The sequence below is a fragment of the Papaver somniferum genome, chromosome 10, assembly GCF_003573695.1.
Source record: "Papaver somniferum cultivar HN1 chromosome 10, ASM357369v1, whole genome shotgun sequence".
Taxonomy (NCBI): Eukaryota; Viridiplantae; Streptophyta; class Magnoliopsida; order Ranunculales; family Papaveraceae; genus Papaver; species Papaver somniferum.
The window spans coordinates 161,497,722-161,519,979 of NC_039367.1; the positions used below are offsets into that span (position 1 = coordinate 161,497,722).

The following is a 22,258-nucleotide window of genomic DNA, read 5'->3' on the forward strand; positions in this document are numbered from 1 at the left end:
CCAAGACCTAAAGGCATTAAACTTTGAGTTCACATGCAAAGTGGACCCACTCCCTTGAGATTAGTAGGAGATCATTTTTGGGCGGAGAGTCTCCAAAATTGATGGTGAACAAAGACTCATGGACAGAAGGTTGGTGCACTCTTATAAATATTCAATATCTGAGTAGTGTGTTAATTACAAATTATGTTGCATTTGGTGTGTAATGAAATGGTAGAAATGATATATTATGTGGCATAAAAACAAACCCTAAACGAGATTTTCCTAGAGGATCAGAACCGTTCCTCATGATACCATGACAGAGATGTAATAGGAAGAGTAAAGTAGTTGCATGGGAGTCGTGGTACAGAAGATCTGGACCCACATTTTAATCATCAATTTGGGATACGAGGATTTCCACTGCGTGGTATTAAAGATGTTTGGGCAGTTAAACTTAACTATCACATCTGTGAGGAATTCCACATAATTTCCAACCTGCTTCTGATCCTAGTATGGAAATTTCATTAATCAGGAAATTCCAAACTTAACATCTGTGAACGGAAAGAATTTTTTGGTGTATTATAACTAAACAGCTATGCAATCCGAACTAAGAGATTTTCTCATCCAAAACATCGAATTAGCTTAATTGCCTTTAGAATTTTGATTACTTCTAATCGAGCCCTTGCTGGATCCAAATGAAGCTCTGTGAGTGTGTACCTTAGCTAATGACTTGCCATTAGGCCTTTATTCTTAGATTTTTTAGTGCTCAAACTCCGAATTACATGAAAAGTTAATCGTTCTATCTCACAAAAATCTAGATGGCCGTTAGAGTGATAGTAATAAATGACTTTGAACTGCCTTCTGGGTTATAGGAGTGTCATATACACTCCTCCATTTGTTTTTGTTTTTTTTGTTTGATCACTTGTTCATGTAGAGTTCCACACCAATATGTGGAAGACATCTGTCTTGTAACGCTCACCTATCCTACCATATTTATCTGATTATATTATATCTTACTCGAAAAAGGATGTCAGTTATTACAAATTAAAGAGAACATACTCCTTTAAACAACCTGATTAATGTCAGCATAACCTGATTGATATCATATTTTTTTGTCCATAAGAAAAGTTCCATTAAAGTATCCATGGAAGAGTCTTAGTGATACTTTGATGTTCAAGATATTCACGTTTATGCTGATCAAAGAAAAGATATGGGATGATTACATTTGCCATTCAGTTGATGAGGATTTTACGATTTACTAATCACAATATTCACTTACTGATGTTTTTATTTTACCAAACTTTGTATCCAATTGCACATGAATGAAAATGTACTTGATATACGTCTAGCACTTTTGTATGAAAATGTACTTGATATATGTCTAGCACTTTTGTGTGCCTTATCTTTCTGTTGCCATCACCCCGAATAACTCAACATATAGCAAAAAGAGCACATGCAAAGTTTTCTTCTCATTTTCTTTTTCTTACCAATTTGAAATTTCTATGCCAATAAATAACTTACTTGATTGAGCCTGCTTGAACACATTATTGAAGAAACCTTAACTTAATCCTCAAAGTAAAGAAAGGTGCAGTGAACCCATTTCTAATTGAAGCGTTATTGGATTATCTTTTATGAAGAGGATGAGGCTTGAAAGTCAACACTCTTTCATTTTTCCCTTTGCGGTTCTTGAAAACTAATTAACTAGTTGGAAACATTCACGAGAAAAAGATCTCTCAAAAAAATGTGGGCCACGTAGTTCTATGGCGGTCAGATGATTTTGCAGTGGTTTGATAATACCAGAAATAACGGCTCAGATTTACCTTATTATCATCTCTCTATGCTCAGGCATGTCTCCAGACTAGGCTTCGTCAGAGTTCAGCTTGTACCTTGCAGTAATTGAAGTTGGTACAGAATAATATATTGAAGTTGGTACTGTATATGTACAGAAGATACACGGTGAGAAAACGACCTTGAGAAGTAGACCATAAAGGTCAGTCCAAATGAAGATCTTGATGTGGCAGTCACTCTCACCCTAGGGGTGCATCATTTCGTGAAATTAAGGATTCCCAACTGTAAAGGAGAAACTCACAAATAGAGAAACTTGGACAACGTATCAGCAGACTTGTTTAGTAGTCTATTTTTGGTGAGAAAATCAGTGATATTCCTTTTGAAAATATTGGCTTTAGACAAGTGGGATATTATTGCGGAAATGTGTATTTAAGTCTTGAAACATGCAAAGTTTCCTTTTCTTTTTCTTTTTCCTATCATTTTGAAATGCTAGGCAAATAAATAACTTACCTTTCACTAAGCCTGCTTGAACCCCATTTCTGATTGAAGCGCTGCCAACAAGTAATACCCAATCCTCAAAGTAAAACTACAGTGTCATACATAGACTCATAGCTTATATTTTTGGTAAAAGGTCTGACCCGTGAATTTGAATCCGGCATGAGTCGGTTGTAATAATTAACTCGGGTTATAAATCTGACTCGAGGCTAACTCTAAAAAATGATACTCGACTCACTATTGACATATCTAAGAGCATCTCTAATAGAGGACAGATTTATTTATTTTTTGTGACACATATGATTTTAGACCCCGGTTTGGCATAAAAACACAATATAGAATCATTTAGGAATAGATTTAGTCTATGTGTAAACCTCATAGAATCATAAAATACAATAGAATCATAAAAGGGTTATTTTGTTTTTGGTACTCAAGTTTTATCCAATTTTTGAGTTTGGTCTAACATTTGTCCAGCTTGGTGTTTGGTACTTGGAAAAGACGTTGACCCGCATTGACTCGGTTAATTTTTGACTTCTGTTTAGTAATTATTAAAAATATTATATAAAATTTAATTAATATACAAATTTACTGTAATATCCTTCCAGTTTACAAATATTGACGAAAAATATTATGTTTGGAAATGTCCGTCTCTTGATTTCTGTCACCGTCCGTCACCTCCACCAAAACCCATTGTACTTTGAAAAACAACCTAAATCCGCAGCAACACTTTACACTTCAGTAAATTGATGCTCAAATTAAAACCCCAAAATCCCCGTTTAAATCAATCTGAGAAATAAAGTCTTACCTAACGATTATGAGCAGTAGGATAATGGTTAGACCAAAAAATATCAATCACATTCGTTGCCCAAGAATCAATCGCAACAACCATTCCGTTAATGACTTCTCCCAAAAAAATCAATCGATTCGCTTCATACTTCTTGTCTGTGCTGTCAATTTGGATTCCAAAACAAACCCACTTCTCCTGATTCTTCAAGGACTCTGATCATTCTCTAATCTACATCTCCCACTATCACAATCAACATGAGCAAACTTTATTGATAATGATTGAGGTGATGAAGCTAAAAACGAAGCAATACATGTCCTCAAAGTACTTCCCAATCAACCGCTTCTTTTGGAAAAACTTCACATTGGCAAGAATTTCTGAAGATAGTTCAATCGCCTAATTGAAGCCATTTTCACCACCATAAGAGACATCCACAAAATTCAAAATTTTAGCCTGTAAACGAGGATCAAACATATCAGACTGACTCAATTATGTCTTAAAATGGAATAGCCATCTTAATTGGCTTGTACCGCACTACTGCACAATGAACTTCATCCTAATTCTCTTCCATATAACAGCAACAGCCAATAGCCATCTTCTTCTTTAACTAGTTCTCTATAAATTCTTCAATTGAAACCCTGAATTGAACAACCACAAGCCCTAATCCTTCATTGAACTTAGCCATTGTCAAACCCTAATTTCCATTCTTAACAACAACATCTTCTTTCTCAGTTCAAAATCAAATCCAAACAAAACTCATTCTTCGCAATTTCAACAGACTCCCATCTAGCTGTTTCATTTCTTCTTCAACTCAATCCCTGACTTCATTTAACTCAATCTTCTTCTTTTTGGCTTCAAATTCTTCACCAGCAGACTCAACCCAAACTTATTATTTCTTCCCAGCTTATCTAACAACATCAATTCAAACCACGTTGATTTCTTGTAGAAAGAATAGAAAAGGGCTTGGCAAGGAAAAATAAACGAAGAAAGTGAGAAAGCGATCGTGACAGTGTTTCTCTGGTTAGAGAGAAAGAAAGTGATGGTGGTGCGGCGGTGAAGAGTTAGGATAAGAAGAATTGGGATTTCTTTCTTTTGAAAGAATTAGGGTTGATGAATGAATAAGGGTGTAATAGTAAATTTATTTAATAATTCCATTTTATGTAAATCTTTTAAATAAATTGTTAACAGAAGACAACATATAAGATGGTCAACCTGGGTCAACGTGATTTCCAAGTACCAAATACCAAGCTGGACAAATGTTAGACCAAACTCAAAAGTTGGACAAAACCTGAGTACCAAAAACAAAATAACCCATCATAAAAACACAATAGAATCATTTAGGAATAGATTTACTCTATGTTGGAGATGGTTTTTTAGATATGGGGTCCTATATTTATTCTATGTGTAAACCCCATAAATAAAAGGACTAAATAAAAAATCCACATAGATTTTTTTGCACCTTCTCTTGGAGTTGCTCTAATCGTATCTAAATTTTTTACAACTTGATAATTTTTGAATCAGATTTGATGAGCCGGATTCAGATGTGGATCGGAGTCAGATGAGTCGGTTAGTCATGAAAAAATAAAACAACTTATACCCCATTCAGAATCACACCAATCGCTTCGTAAATCATGTGCCGGATTTTGTTTCATAGTCTTCGGCTCATTTTCTCCTCTATCTCTCGAAACTACTGTTGTTGGATTTTTCCATTTTGGTCTCCATTTTTTTCTACCACAAGCTGATATTCTTGGAATCATGTTGACTTAGAGGAGGTACTCTCTTCTGTTCTATTCCTTCTTCAGTCTACATTTTCGATCTTTTACTACGTGTTCACGTGATTCAAATTGTCCAAAACAGAAAATCCCTCTAGCTGTAATTGCCCATCCTAGTTTTAACTAGTATACCATTCAACTGTACCTAGCAAGCAATTAAACAACTTTTGTGTACCACATCCATTTAACGTTGCAGTAGTCAGCAGGAGCAACTGCCCCCATTTCCCCATGATTGTGTAAGAATTCCCAATAACTCACTAAGTATTCATTTCTTTGTCCCAACGTAAGGTAAAAATAGGTAAATATATGTGGGAATGAAATGCTTACACGGTTTTGAGTGAGAGTGGAACTCCAAAACCGTGTGAGAAAGCAAGGTCGGTGGCCTTTGTATTTATCTCAACACAGTCGGTCATGAATTCCTAACTTGTAGGAATTGTTTTGTAGTCGGCCAAGCAAACTGTGTATGTAATACTTAGCTAGCTAACTACTATAAATAGGGATTCTTGGTAGTGCTTGTTATTATTCTCATAAGAGTTCTTCTAAAGGGTGAAACCTAGGGTTTTCGGTTTCTTTGTGAGCTTCTTGGTTTCGATAAAGGGTGAGAGCTGTTTGAGAAGGTAAGAGTTCTCTTTGTAATCACCTTTACGGTTAATTGAATAAATCGTGTTCTTGTCCGTGGTTTTTACCCAGTTTGGAGTTTTCCTCGTAAATCCTTGTCTTTTGTGATTGTTTATCGTTATCGTTGTTCTCTTGGTAGTTTGTTTTCTTTTTCGTTTAATCTCAAAGATCAAAGTGTTGTGGTGAAATTCCCAACAATTGGCATCAAGAGCTAGGTATAGGGGAAAAACAAGATGACGACAAAGGTTTCTGCGGGTTCTACGCGGTTCGAGGTAGAGAAGTTCGATGGTTCTATTAACTTCGGTTTGTAGCAAATCCAAGTTAAAGATGTTTTGATACAATCGGGATTAGTCAAGGCGCTGAAAGGACAAGCTGAAAGCGGTGTCAAACCTGAAGACTGGGAAGATGTTGATTTAAGAGTTGCAAGTCAAATACGACTATTATTAGCAAAAAATGTTTTGGCTAATGTCTGAAATATTACTACAACAAAGGATTTGTGGAGTAAACTTGTACTTGAAAGAGCAATTTAATACGTTGAAGATGGCTGAAGGTACATCTATTGCTAATCATCTCAGTGTTTTGAATTCAAAATTGTTTCTGAACTGGAAGCGTTAGAAGTAACTGTTAATGATGAGGATAAGGAAATTCGTCTCATATTGTCACTTCCACCATCAAAAAATTTTCAGTTCAAGACTGCATCTGCATCTTCATCTTCACAATACCTGTCCTATCATACATCTAAATCTGCAATTCATGTTCTTCTGTGCATCAAGAAGACTGAACTCGTCCTCTTGGCTCCCTTAATAAAATCGACCATTAAATCACCCACCATCTTCAGTTCAAATTTGAGTAGAACCCATTACTCCTCTCTGTTTAAGAACCCTAATTTCACAATCTTCTCATAACTAGATTAGAACCCAAAATTGATGTAAACCCTATTTTCATTCTCCTTTTAAAGCTTATTATCACCATAAATTTCCTCCAACCCCTCAAATCACCAGCATCAATAGATGTTCTTCCATATAAATCTGATAATTTCCTGCAACCCCTCAAAATTGATGTGAACCCCTCAAATCACAAGCATTAAAACCCATCAATACTTCCTTTTTCTTCATCTGCAATTTCAGAATCGTTACCATCACTCAATTCTCTCTTTTCTACAAGTGGAAATGTTAATTGAGGAGAGAATCTATCAAGGGTTATAGTTTAGAGATGGATTATGATGATATGAAGGTGACAGTGATGGGGTATATGATGATGTTATACAAGAAGAAGACGATGGAGGTGGAGATTTGGATAATTTGTATAGACTCTGTTGCTCAACTTCTAACAGTGGAGGCGGGCGGAAGAAGAAGAGTGAAGAATAGAAAGAGTTAGGTTAAGGGTAATGGAAAGTGAAGGGGTAATATAGTAAATTCAACTAACAATTTCATTTTAATTTATTTTAAATTAATTTATAAACAAAGGTTAATATCTAACTGAGTCAATTCAAGCCAACGTCCATTCTAGATACCAAGCACTAACGTTGGACAAATGTTAGACCAAAGCCTAGTGTTGGCCAAAACCTGAGTACTAAACACCAATTATCCTTATACGGGTCAAAGCATAAACGAAAGGAATGACATAGCACAAAGCAAATTCTTGATATTTGACATTTCCTCATCACACTATGAGAGAGTGTTGATTTGATATATTAATTTTATAGAGCACGTGGTATGTAGTTCAAGATCCAGATAATCAGACACTATCTTATCTGGGAAAAATATCGTTTGGTCCTTTTTTAGGTGGGCTCATGTCAGTGTGGTGCTTTGGGAAAATGCCTTTACTGTTTGGTCCATAATTATTTAAAAATATTAAATGGACAAAAGTACCCTTCCGTGTTAATTTCTACTTATTTTTTTGTAGCAACTCCTGTTAATTCTACTTATTTTTTCAGAAATCACCTAAAAAACCAGGGTTCATTCCAGAAAATGAACTCCATATAAAAACCTAAAAAAACCAAGTTCATTCCAGAAATGAACTCCATATAAAACCTAAAAAAACAGAGTTCATTCCAGAAATGAACTCCATATAAAAACCTAAAAAAAAACAGAGTTCATTCCAGAAATGAACTCCTTATAAAAACCTAAAAAAACAGAGTTCATTCCAGAAATGAACTCCATATAAAAACCTAAAAATGAAAAACATCATCATCTTCATCTTCTTCGACGTCTTCAAACACCACCAACAACATCGTCGTCTTCAGACACCAGCAGCAACATCATCTTCGTCGTCTTCAAGCTACAGCAGAAGCAAAACATCATCGTCTTCAAACACGAGTTCATCTTCATCATCAACAAATGATATCAAAAACAGCAGCAGATCCATGAAATCGTCGTCATCGTTTTCTTCTTCATCATCATCAATAACAAACATCAAAAACAGTAGCATATCCATGAAATCGTCGCAATCGTTTTCTTCTTCTTCTTCAACAACGACATCAAAAACAACAACAGATCCATGAAAATCATCGTCATCGATTTCTTCTTCTTCATCATCATCATCAACAACAACAAAAACAGTAGCAGAAAGAAAAAGAAAAAAGAAATTGAGAGAAAAGAAACTAGATCTGAAAACAGGTGGAGAGAGAAAGTAAATCTGAAAATAAGATATTTTCTAGGGTTTTTGTATATATATGTGGTCCCAAAAGGGTATTTCTGGCACCACACAATGACAATTACATCATCCATGACATCATCCTAGGACCAAACCATAATTTTTAGGACCAAACTATAATTTATATTTCCAAATAGGACAAAACAGACAGTTGACTGGGTCAACTGGACTAGACTCTCTCTAATATATTATTTCTAGGACCTATTGGTATTTCCTACATCTTATATTTTGGACGTTACCGAAAAGGAAACCTTTGATTTGTGAGGGGCAAAAAGAGCTGATTTTGATTGTGCCTTAGAGTGTATTAATTATGACATATTGGTTCTCCGAGTCCGTGATACCGTGAGAAAGATGGTTTATACGAGCTACTGATCATAAAATGGGTTGAGAGGGAAACCAGGTGAATAATGAAAACGTTTATAGTTAAAAATGATAATTGTTGGGGGAAAAGCCATATTTATTAGAGGGAAAGCTATTTCAAGGTGGATTTAGAAAAAAACCTTTCCCAATAATAATCATTTTTTGAGGTTCAAATACATCATCCTAAGACTAGGTATCATGTATTACTATTTTTGGTGAGCCAATAGCTTTTAGTTGTATATAAACTTAACCTTGTTGAGAGTTGGTATATCTCGTTTGCAGTGCACAAGGAAAAATCAAAAAAAAAAAAAAAAAAATTATACCATAGCTTGTATGGTCGTTTTCATATATACATTCACCCTGGTTCTCGGTTCTTGTAACTATCTTCCTGTGTAGAAGAAGTATGAAAGGAAAAATTTATGACATTCCGGCACCGATCCTGCATTGCCTCATCTCCGCGAAGTTTCAGCCCTCTAGCCCTTAAAGTCAAACATGTAAATTATTGGCAGTGATAAAGTGAATTATTATCTGAAAATTCTGGACAAACCGTCCATACATACCACAAGACAACCGCATAGGCACAATCAAACTCCATAGCGGGACGTACTATTCATGTTTCTATGTGGTTCTGCAGTGGTCTATAGGAACGGTATATACGAGACCACTGTTTATTATCTTCTGTAATATCATGAAAAAAGTAGATTATTCTAAAAGTTAATAAATATTGCAAATAAGTCGGCCTCCATGGCTCTGTACCATGTTTCTGAGTCCAGTTTCGCGACACTCCTCTGAATAGCCTATATTTGATAGGTTAATTTGGTTGGTTGATTAGTTCAGGACGTCTCCTCTATCATCTATGTCTAGAATTCTGATTCTCGTTATTTAACTTCCAAAACTAAATATTGTCGGGAGGGGACTTTAAAAACAGTGAAATTTCTTGTTCACAAAAATCCTCGTAAACTCCGAAATAAGAAAGTACGAGCAAAAAGGCAAAGCACAACCCCAAAAAAATACTGTGTATTTCCCTGAAATGATGACGTACAGGACTGCATAATGAATGCACCAAGAAATTGATTGCACATGCTGGTAATATCTCTATGGGTGGGGTAAAATTTCGTTGATATAAACCACTAGAGAAGTGCTGATGATCCATAAAAGCTTAAAAGCAGAAAAAGCAAGTGAGGTTTCAATCGAATTGGATTTCTATTTTCTTTGGTGATACGTAGATCCAACGTCCATCCCGCATATATAATCCAATGCTTGCTTGCTTGGCCTAAGGTTCTTCTTGAAGACGATCGTGTATCTGCAGTTTATCAAGAGTCGGAACTAAGGGTGTGCCACTTGTGTCAAACTTGCTGTGAAGTATAATAAAGATCGCAGTTCGAGTGTCACGGAAAGATGCTACGCGAGAAGAAAAAGAAATCCACTGTCGGAAGTCACTGCGAAATTTGTCAGAGGCACCGCTAACTTACCAATGTGCCTACTGCTATTTGGACTGTCTCAACCAAGCCTTGTACCGCATTTCAAATTTTCCTGGTGAAAAAGCCTATCTGAAATTACAGTCATGTGAAATTATCCTGCTATTTTTCAATTCTAGACAATTGACATGTCTTGACCACAATGTGAGAGAGTATTACAGGGCACATTAATGATTTACGTGTACATTATGGATGATGACGCTTCGGATCCTCGACATTGTTAAAAGTGAAATGATATTGTATTTGCAAGCGATTGCTTCTGCTTGGAAGGAGAAGATCTTGGTTACCATAGCACCCGTTTAATTTTATGTGCGCAGTGAGTATGACTCTATGAGCGACAGGCGACAGCAGAAGAAACGGTTTAAATTTAGGAGGACTGTGGAAGCGAATAGGGTATTTGGATGGTAAGGGTCATTGGGTCAAGGCCGATTCTCATGGGAGCTATTATACTTTTTCATTCGGCATCCCACATGGCCTAGCAAACTAGCCACACCACTACCGGAAAGTATGGAGCAACAGAGAAGATATCGAACGACTTAAAAGATATAGCCAGCGAGAGACTGATATGCCCTCACATGTTAGATAATAACGTACGGATGTAATAATTAGGCAGTTATTGTGATGGTAGTTATTTAGGTGTCTTATACATATGTAATGGATGTTGTTATCAGATAATGGAATGAATATATTGAAGTAAAGTATCCTTGTGTCTGCTGTCCTCTCTTGATTCTAATGAATTCTTCTAATTCTTGTCCGATTTCGTCTCTCCTCATCTGTTGATTCGTCTCATTTCACCATTGATATTTAACTGATGAGTTTTGGGCTCATCAATTGGTATCTAGAGCCAGTCATGGTAGATGGTACTCGGTTGAAGACATTGGATGAGAATATGAAAGCATTGGCAGATAGGATGGAGAAACAAGAAAAACAATCGGATGATATCAAAGGTTTGACAGAAGTCCTTGGAAAATTGGTGGAGAAATATGAAAAGCAAATGGAAAAACAAGATAAGCAAGGTGAAACAATATCCAACTCCTTGACAGAAATCCTCAATAGAATGTTAGTCTCACCCACCAATGTTCTTACGGAAAAAAACAATGAAACGCCAGAGTTCACACCAATATTCCCTAGTAGTGGTTCTGTTCCCCCTAAACAATATGTTGGTGAATCCTTATATCAGAATTCAGCACCACCTAATAATAGATCGTCTGGGATTGTTGAATTTCAAAAAATTTCCGGGGCTTGGGTTTATCGTGCAGAACAATTTTTTTTTGCTAATTAATCGCATTGAAACAAACACATGGGTTGTGATTGCTTCAATTCACTTTGAAGGAGAAGCACTTCAATTTTACCGTTGGCTTCATAAGGCTCGTGGTGTTCTCACTTGGAATGATCTTACTACGGGGATTTTTCGACGCTTTGGCCCTTCTTCTATTGAGGATCCAGCAAGTTCTCTCGTCAAACTTAGAAAGGTTGGGTCTGTTTCTGATTATCAAAATGAGTTTGAAAAATTATCTAACCTTGTGCATGGATTATCCGAGGAATTTTTAGTAAGTTGTCTTATCAGTGGATTACGAGAAAAAATTCAACCAGGGGTTCGTATGTTCAATCCAAAGGACCTTATCACTGTTATGGGACTTGCTCGTTTACAAGAGGAACAACTATGGTCAATGGGGCAGATTTCACTCCCCAAGGAAGTTATTCCTCAATTGAAGTATTCTGCAACCAAGCCTCACACACATAAACCGTCACCAGAAAATTTACCCAGCTTATTAGGCACACCTCCTCAGTCCTTGCCCCCGGTGCAACGGATTTCTGCTGCAGACATGAAGGAGAGGAGAGCAAAAGGATTATGCTATCATTGCGCTGAAAAGTACGTTCATGGGCATACTTGCAAGAACCCACGACTTTTCCTAATACAAGGTAGCTTGCCAGAGATTGAACAAGACCAAAATCACTTAGAGGAATTTGCCTAAAGGTAATACCAGTGGAGAATCATCTCTTGCGATCTCTTATGCGTACCCTATTTGACTGTCTTATGCACAACCTTGAGGACAAGGTTGTTTTCAAGTGTGTGGGAATGATAGGATCTGGTTTATAAGTCAGCATAGTCTGATAGTAGTTAGTAATTGTACAAGTTATGTTTAATTAGGATCTCTGTTTACTAATCTGGATTGTATTAAGAAGTTAGGGAAGTTAGGGGAAGTTGTCTAAGTGGTTGTGAAAAATTAACAAGATTGGCTATAAGTATGTAACATATGTATTAGATTATCATGGATGAAATGAATATGATGTTCCTGTATCTGTTTCTTCTCTACTGAACTCTTATTTCTTATATGCTAGTATCTTTTTCCTTCTCTTCTTTACTGTAAACTTCTTCTTAATCTTCTTGTTACAACGTGGGCCTATCAATTGGTATCAGAGCCGTTCGATCTTGTCGGACGGTTCCTGCCATATACAAATGGATCTGCGTAATGATGTTAGAGAAAATATCAAAATTGTGGTTTCTAATCTTTAGAGCAACATGAAGACCGGGTAGCTCTCAACCGTGAAATCAAATTCTTAATGGAGAAATAAAAGAAATAATGGATGAAATTAAGACCATTGTTTCACGCATCTCATCGAAAATCTCAGCAACAATTGAAGAAGAAGATTGTGTCATGTTTGCTGAAAATCAAGTTGATTCTTCTGATTCCAACATTGGTGATTTCTGTCTAGTTTTCACTGAAGATTCTAAAGAGACTGAAGTGCCCGCTCATAAGCCACAAGATGAAGAACCCTACATACTGTTCTTTGCTTCCATTGATGAAACAAAAGTTTACTTCCTTTTGGAATTCAGGTGCAGCACGTATGCTGGAAGAATCCGTGGACGAATCGTTGTGCTTCTTTGGTATATCATTTCTTGTTCCGTTAATCAGGTGGCCAAGATCCAAACATTCTGCATTTTGTTGTTCCCTTGTAATATTGTCTTTGCAGCATTACTAGATAGTTTGTACACAACCTTGAGGACAAGGTTGTTCTGAAGGGGGTGGGAATGATATGCCCTCACATGTTAGATAATAACGTACTGTTGTAATAATTAGGCAGTTATTGTGATGGTAGTTATTTAGGTGTCTTATATATATGTAATGGACGTTGTTATCAGATAATGGAATGAATATACTGAAGCAAAAGTATCCCTGTGTCTGCTGTCCTCTCTTGATTCTAATGAATTCTTCTAATCCTTGTCCGATTTCGTCTCTCCTCATCTGTTGATTCGTCTCATTTCACCATTGATATTTGATTGATGTGTTTTGGGCTCATCAGAGACCTTGATCGCTGGTTTATGTCACAGTGACATTATTTAAATCACTAAAATCAATTATCTTTCGCATATAAAAAAAAATTAGGATCCCATTGCTCTTGAATTTTTGGTGTATTAAATTTTTCTTCACAATTGACAAAACAAGAGAAAAAGAAATAACAAAGTTAGGCGATCAACCAGTACCTTAATGAGTGGATTAACTATGAGCAGAATAGAATATGAATTTCAAAATGTTAGACAATAAGTTGGTTGTGGTGTCCATGTGTATATATCTAACTATCCAGAACGAGTTAATTCAGTCAATTTAAGAGGTGGACAGCCTGAGTACCGATTGGAATTTAAATACCTTCTCCTTTTGTTAAAGATAGACTCTGAAGATATTGTTGTGTGGCATTTATATTTTGTATAACCTAGAAACCACGGGATTCAAATTGTTCGAGTTATATTTGAACCATGGTAGAAGAATACATATGCGCTATTTTTCGAGAATAGCGAATGCACTAAGTTTGTTTATTGTTAAATTCAATTTCTAGATTTAATTTTTAGTTTTAAAATAAGACCGATCGATAAATTTTGAAGTACCAAATGGTTATGGTAGACTAATGTTTTTGTATATCTAATTTGAAGATGGAGGAGCAGGGTCTGTTAATGATAACCGGATATAGCTAATTGAAGCAATGGCTTTTACTTCTTCGGAACAAGAACAAGCTTGAGTTACTATGAGTGTGAGCGCGCCGACAGAAGGACTAGCAGGTGAAAAAAGTTTTTATTTTTTTTTATGCCTGAGAATGTGTTACTTATGAAAAGTAAGGCTTCCATGATATAAGGTGTATCCAACTGATTTTGTTGTAAAATAGATGTTCTACATGAGTTCGTAACTGTAAAAGGGGTTTGGAATGGAAAAAAGGGAGGACAGTGAGAGCGTTTTATTTTAAGGTTATCTTCCACTTCAAATTTGACAAATAATGTGTTTACAAACTTACCACTTCAAAATTATACCGCACTAGATATTTCTTATGATGTCTTATGAAACTGAAAAACAAATGAAACAATTAAAGTAGTATACATTTTATGTAGGGTGCAATGCCATACTAGAACATCAAGTTAAAGAAAAGCCAGCGAAGAAAAAAACTCTTTTTGTGGAAGTTGGCCGCGTAAAGACAAGTAATCTAAAGAATTAAGGAATGTGTTAATTTGCATAATTATTTCATATACTTGTTTGTATAAATACATTTACCTTGTGTCTCCATAATCTTTCTTTATGAAAGAAAAAAAAAGGTGTGCATGGAAAAAGTTATGATTTGTAGGCATCATGCCTTGTCTCAAATCCTCGAAGCTTCTGCCATCTCAAGATCTTAAAGCCGCACATGGAACCGATTCAAGCCGTAAAAGCAAAAAGGCAACTCAGGTTTCAATCCAATCAGACCTCACCTGTGCTCACCCTTCATAATAATCCAATGCTTGTTTCCTCGGCCTAAAGGTTCTTCTTCTAGAGGATCATTCCCTTTGCGTTTTATCTTTGCCTCAATTTTTAGTGCATATATTGTTCATGCAGTTGACAGGGAAATATGGCCAAGCCAGAAGAAAAGGAGCTCCATTTTGTGAGACGGCTAATTCGGCACATATATAATTGGGCTTATTGCTCTTTAGACTATCTAGCCCAAGCCTGCTGGTGCATTTCCAATAAATTGCCTTTCTTAAAAAAATTTCTTTTTTTCCTTTTTGGATAGGAAAGAAAATGCGCAATCCTCATAGAAATCCAAAGATTTCTAGTTTTCCTTTTAAGAAAGACAGGGTTTGAGTTTTGCTATGCTGACAGACGAAGTCAACTCAGCGGAGCTAGTTGGTAGATAATCCGCATGAAATGACATTATAGACCCTTAAATTGTTAACCAAACTGATTGTGAGTAGTGAAAAATACTAGAACCCCCTACTATATGGGTTCAATATATAGAAGCCCCACAAAATGGATCATTCACTATCAACTCCATACTTTCACTTTTTAATATTTCTAGGCCCAAAACTTTAGATTTCAGGGTTTGGTAATAAAGTTTAGGGTTTGGGGGAAATTCGTAATACCAAAAATGCCCTTTACTATATATACCTAATGAAATAGGCTATAGGTTTCATTTCCAGATTCATTTTCATTTTCAGTTTCTCCCACTTCTCTCTCGTCTCTACTCTGAAGAAAATTAGGGTTTTTTGATCATGCCGAAAGAAAAAGATTGCAGAGAGCAAGAAAACACTCTCGCTCCATCGATATCCGCTGATGACGTTTAATTCAACGTTTCTTCTAATTTTATTGTATAATTTTGCAGTAGAATAAACGAATCCGAGAGAAGATTTCAATCAACTAATCTGCAGATTCAACTCAGATTCATCAACAAGCTAATTATACAGGTAAGTATCCTCTTCTCTTTGTGATGATGCTTCGGTTTAGAGATTTTAGCTGATTTATTTTGGATTCAAATTTCAGAAAAGTATTTCAAAACCTAAATCTTCAGATGCTTTTCAATCGACTTATCTGAATCGAAATCAGAGCTTAGATTCACAATCATCTACTTACTCTGGTTGTTTTGATGTAGAGTTTTCGAAAAAAAATTGAACAAAAATTTTCGATCTGTTCATCGTCAAAATTGTTGTATACCTCTATTTTTATCTTCGATCTAATAACTGATTTGAGATTCGATATCAGTGAATCATCCTCTCTATTACCCATAGGTTTGATTTGAATTTTATTCACTTTTATTTTTTGATTTTCATTTATACATGATAAAATACATGAAATGGTGGTAGGAATTTAGTTAAGGCGAAGGATTTAGAGAAGGATTTTTGAGCTGGTGGTGGTGTTGTTGATGTAGGTAGTATGAGTGGTGAAGAAATAAGTAAATTGAATCCAGGCACGATTTTGTTTGTTATTGTTGATGTTGTTATTCGTTGTTGTTTACATTTCAATTTGAAAATGTCTGTGAAATGAACTAATAATGCGATTTCAGCAATTCTTTGAGGCGATACAAACTTAAAACCTCTAGTTCAAGTATTTAGATATAAAATCTACTGGTAATATCACAAGATCGGCTTTGATTACTTGTTTCTGACTCAGATTCGACTCATTATGCTGTGTTAGAAACTCAGTTGAATGAGAAACTGTTCAATGGCGATATTCTTAAGGGATCCGTGGTTCAATTATTTGATTACATGAGTCATACTATTCAGAATCAGAAGTAAGTTTATCTAAATTTCGATCTAATTTTAGGTTTAATTTCAATTTTTTGGTATTGCGAATCTTTGAAATGATTCTCAGTTCAGATTATTAGTAGGTTTAATCTGATATTGGTGTTGGTTAAACTAGAAATTATACTATGTTATTGTGTTTATCAGCTAAGAATCTGATAGATTTTATGGTATGTGTGCCTGCCGTTTGATATAGATTACTAAGCACTTATATCTATGAATACTATGTTGAATGCTTGGTGAACTATTAAGCAAGTTGGATCCAAACAGTTACAGGGTATCCGTAAAGGTCTACGTGGTGATTCTGTTGTATTGATGGGAAAAAACACTATGATGAAGCGTTCTGTTAGACTTTATGCTGAAAAGACTGGAAACCAGGCTTTCGTTAACCTCATTCCTCTCCTTGTTGTAAGTATCTTTTTGATTCATTAATATGTTTAACAGTGATTTTTGAGATTTAGTTTTGATTTGTTGATTGGGTATGTAGGGAAATGTTGGATTGATCTTCACTAAGGGAGATTTGAAGGAAGTCAGTGAGGAAGTGGCTAAGTACAAGGTTTGTTTACCTGGTTATGTTTTTAGTTTGGATTTGCTGTTTAGATTAGAAATACTCGTTTATGCAGTATTATATGCTTGATGAACTTACATAAACTAGGTACTCTAAAATGATACTGAGCCCATTGGCTCAGCTTATGATCGTTACTTGCGGAGTGGAGGAGTAAGTAAATCACATTATATTACAAAAGAGTGTTTTTTGGATATTCGGTATAGTACTGAGTTGTATGGTTTTGAATTTTCATTCAGCAAGCTCCGTCGTTTAGTGGTGGAGAATCTGGTAGATTTTTAGGTGGTGGAGGAATGCTTGGTCATCAGATGGATGATCTACGTATGTTTGGTCTTCGGAGCTTTGATCCATGCATGGTTCCTCCTAAGAGCAGGGATATGGGACTTCCAAGCATCAAACAAGAGATTCCACTTCCTCCAGATGCATCTAACACTTTATTTGTGGAAGGGTTGCCTGCAAATTGTACACGACTCGAAGTGTCTCGTATCCTTTTATCTGCAGACTATATCTTCATGTATTTCTTTGTTACGTTTTTTTTCATCTTGTCGTCAGTTGTTAGACCTTCACTTGGGCTTGCAAATATCTTTCGTCCTTTTGTAGGTTTTAAAGAAGTGAGACTTGTGAGCAATGAGTCTCTTCATGTAAGTGAATCCAGTATCCTTATACATAGTTAAGTTTTTATTTTCGTACTCGTGGTCTCAGGATAATTTTGTTTGTTACAGTCTGGAGGAGATCCACTTGTCCTGTGTTTTGTTGATTTTATCAATCCTGCACAGGCAGCAACTGCGTTGGACGCCTTACAAGGTGAACAAAAAAAAGCTTACTCTTCTTCTTTCTTCACTTTATGTGAAACTTAGCACCATCTGTATACACAAATTCATTTTACCTTGTATCCTTACTACTTATTATCATGCTACAATAAGCAGTAAATATACTGGATTCATGCCTAAATTATTTTATATACCATTTACCATAAACAACCTATTTGCTGCAATGTGCTTAGTATGGTATGACTGCAAAAGCATTGGAAACAAAGCAATAAATACAACTGAAGCTTCGTCATTTGTGCCTCTGTATGTTGAAAATATTGCAACAAATATTTTTGACATCCCTGAGTTTTTCTTTCAGCGACCGTGCTCTGCTAATCTCTGTTTCTGCCTTAAGGGGTTTTGATCTAGAAGCTGGGGACTTGCCGGAGTTTAATCAGGTTGGTTACTGTCTTCTTTTGTAAGTTATCTGACTTTTTTTGGATGTGTAACTATTAGTTACACATGCTAATTAGATGTGTAACTTCTAGGTACACAAGCTAAATGGATGTGCAGCTACGAGTTACACATGCCAATTAGATGTGTAACTTATAGATACACATGCTAAGAATGGCTAACAAAGCTTCCAAGGCTGTCAAAGCTGGAGCATCAACCATTAAGAAGAAGGCTAAGAATATCTGCACATCAGTCATATTTCACAGGCCAAAGACATTGCAGAAGGAAAGGAATCCCAAGTACCAATATATTAGTGCACTACCAAGGAACAAGCTGGACCATTACCAGATCCTGAAATACCCACTCACCACCGAGTCCGCAATGAAGAAGATTGAAGACAACAAGAAGAAGAAAACAAGGATGCTTTCAAGAAGATGTAAAACATCCAGACAGATAAAGTGAACACCGTTATCAAGTAAGCCTTCTTGATTACTTACGACTAGCTACTTCTTTTTCTTGAAAGGTAGTATATGGATATAGGTCTGGAATGGTTTCACTTAACTCATACATCTGTTTAACTGCACATCACACAAGCCATATGCATGACAATTTGCACGTTTAACTAGCATTGGCAGACTATGGATGTGTAACTAGTAGTTACACATGCTAATTAAATATGTAACTTCTAGGTACACAAGCCAAATAAATGTGTATCTACTAGTTACACATGCAAATTAGATGTCTAACTTATAGTTACACATGCTAATTTGATGGGATATGCATATGTAACTTATAGTTACACATGCTAATTTGATGGGATATGTTATAGTGGTTATATTTATGAAATTGAGAAAAGAACATCAAGTCCTAGTAGTAGGGAGTAGTAGTGGATGCAGATTAGACTAATTAGATGCAGGTTATACTTATAGTTACACATAATAATTAGATGTGTAATTTCTAGTTACACATGATGATTGTATGTGTAACTTATGCTAATATGCATGTGTAACTATTGTTTACATGTGTAACTACTGATTACACATGCATTTTGTTTTCCTGGGTTCATATTTATACCCTACTGAATCAGTTGTGTGATCATTTTTTGCGATATTAATGTGCTAGCACAAGGTTCCCAGGTGTTTGTATTATTCTGCCAGTATAATTACTGTCTGAAGCTTTACTTTCTGTTGCTTAAAATGTCCTTCGTCATCGATAATATGAAAATGGCTTAGGTACATCTAGACTAGCGCTGTAAAACGTCTTTCTGTTAATACAGTGCTAACAACGTCTTTCTGCTGAAGCAGTGATATCTTAATTAAGAGCTTCTCATTCACTTGCAAGGTTAACTGTATTATTTTATGACTGGTAATTGCTTGATAGTCACCTCTCGTTTTTGCTAGTGTTATTCATTTAGAGATGGATTTACTGATTTTATGTTGACATATCTAAGTCAGATGCATGTGTAACTCCTAGTTACATAATTCAGATGCATGTGTATCTGCAAGTTACACATGTTAATTAGATTTGTAACTTTTACTTACACATACTGATTTTGGGTACACATATCAATATGTATGTGTAACTCCTAGTTACACTAGTCATATGCATGTGTAACTGCTAGCTACACTAGCCAGATGAATGTGTATCTCCTAGTTACACATGTTATATGCATGTGTAACTCTCAGTTACACAATTCAGATGCATGTGTAACCGCTAGCTACACTAGTCAGATGCTTGTGAAACTGAAATATACATTGTTTTATGTACTGTTCATTTTAATCGTATAAATACTGATTGCTTGTTGTTATATTTCAGGTTTTAGATAACTTCATAAAAGCTAATTGCTTAAACGTGGTAATGGTCTCGCTGGAATTGGAGTTGACGCTGAATACACAAGTCAGATGCATGTGTAACTCTCAGTTACACTAGATAGACACATGCTAAACAGATGCGTGTGTAACTTCTAGTTACACATGCTAAGAAATTATTGTAAATGAATATTAAAGTAATAACTTTTTTTTTGTGTTTTTTTTTTATGTCTATTTATTTGCATATATATACAAGTGTAACTTTGCATTACACATATCATAAGGATGTGTAACTTCTGGTTACACATGCCATATGCATGTGTAACTTCTGTTTACACCTTCGCACTGTATTTTAATAATTCCGGGCCTAGATTTAATAATTTTGGGCCTAAATTTAAATTTTATTTAATTATGGGCTTGACAATATGCATAAGGGTATCAAGGTCTTTTAAAAACTCGGGGCCTAGATTTAAACTTTTTTTAATTAAGGGTCTCATATTATGGGTTATCCATGGGTTGGGCCTGAGCCTAATTTCCCCTTGTGAGTAAAGCAATTAAGCCATACCCGGAAAATGAACCCATACCTAACTTCCTTGCCCATTTTCTGCATGCCTGTATCTTCGTTCGTCCTCGATCAGTTTTCTTCTTCTCCTCAATTGGGTTGAATCTGCAGTGATGCGATGTAAAGGAAATCGAATTCAGGTGACCTAAATATAATGTTCTATGTGAAGAAAGTAGGATATCTACAATGAGATACAGATGAATTGAATTGATTGAATGGTTCATTTACATCTGAGTTCTTACACGAGTATATATACTCGGACAGGCACGACTCTCAACTCTTGTACCGACGCACTCACGTGTTAACCACACGCTTACAATACTGAGCTCTCTGCTCTCTCACACATACACATTCACTCTATTACTCCCCCTCATTCTCAAGGTGTCCGTAAAAGACACTTGAGAGTACACATTACAGGACTGATCTCTCATCTCTCTCGCACGTACACATTCACTCTATACAACAGGGCCGATCTCCTAGCAAAAGTAGAAAATGCAAAGGCAGTTGATGTACTGGAGGAACAAAAGTAGCAGCAGCACCAAAATAATCACCACAGAACGTGAAGGAGTAGATAATCATACCTGCAATAATCTCGTACGAAGACAAAATAACAGTTGCGAGGCCAAACAAGTAAGATGAGAGAAATATTTATATAGTGAGACTCCAAATAGCATAAGTGACATCAGCATAATGAAATCGAAGACAAACTAACAGTTGGATCAGACAACTGGGAAAGCAAATAACACCATAACTGGCCAGGACACTGATGGCTACACCTGCTGAATCTGTAGTAGAATCATACTATATCCATACAGCAGAAGTATACGAAGTAGAGTGAGCATCTAGAGCAGTGGTGACACAATACAATACTCACAGTAGCAGACAAAAGGTTAATGATATATGAGGCACAAGAGAATCTGGTTGCAAAGCAAGACTAGCAGATAAAAATGTTCACACCCTTGGCAACAATGAACCTGATTATTGAAAATCCATATAAACCACATCTCTTGCAACAAGTACCATCACCATTTCAAATTCAATATGTATACTCGGGCTTGACGTACCAACAGCGGAAAGATCTCATACACCACCAACAATTGAATAACATCATCATTTAGTTTTATTCATACATAGGGTAAATAAACCCAGCAGTTGAAGGAAACTAGCAAGATTGCTCCTAGAAACACCAAACAAATCCAAACGAAACTTCAATTCAAAAGTAATTCACCAATTATCCTAAATGGTATTTCCTATGATCAACCATAAGTTACCAATGCATGACCCGCCAGGACTAAAACCATTCAAATCATTTAGTTTTTATTCATACATAGGCTAAACAAACCTAGCAGTTGAAGGAAACTAGCAAGATTGCTCCTTATCTTGCATTTATTTGTGAACAAACAACCTTACATCTTGAGGTTTAAAAACAAACAGGTGAATTGTATCCAATAGAGCTCTGCAATAGGCATAGAACCGCGGCTGTACACAAGTGCAACATCAAACACCCGAACGGACCAGAACCAACAAGATCTGAAGAAATGAATCACCATACTCACACAACTAGATGAACCAGATTCACTGTAGATTATATGTTGGCATAAAACAAACACGAGAAAAACCAAGGGAGTACCAAGAAGTTCATGAAATCAAGAAAGTA

General features: G+C 35.9%; 1 protein-coding gene across 1 annotated transcript; it reads left to right on the forward strand.

Annotated features, from left to right (window-relative positions):
- Nucleotides 1–17,129: 17,129 nt before the first annotated feature.
- On the forward strand, nt 17,130–17,886 carry LOC113316738 (protein MATERNALLY EXPRESSED GENE 5-like). The gene is made up of 4 exons (XM_026564884.1): nt 17,130–17,162; nt 17,269–17,512; nt 17,609–17,670; nt 17,752–17,886. Exons 1-4 carry the CDS (start codon nt 17,130–17,132, stop codon nt 17,884–17,886), a joined length of 474 nt encoding a protein of 157 aa, XP_026420669.1.
- The last annotated feature ends 4,372 nt before the right edge of the window (nt 17,887–22,258 follow it).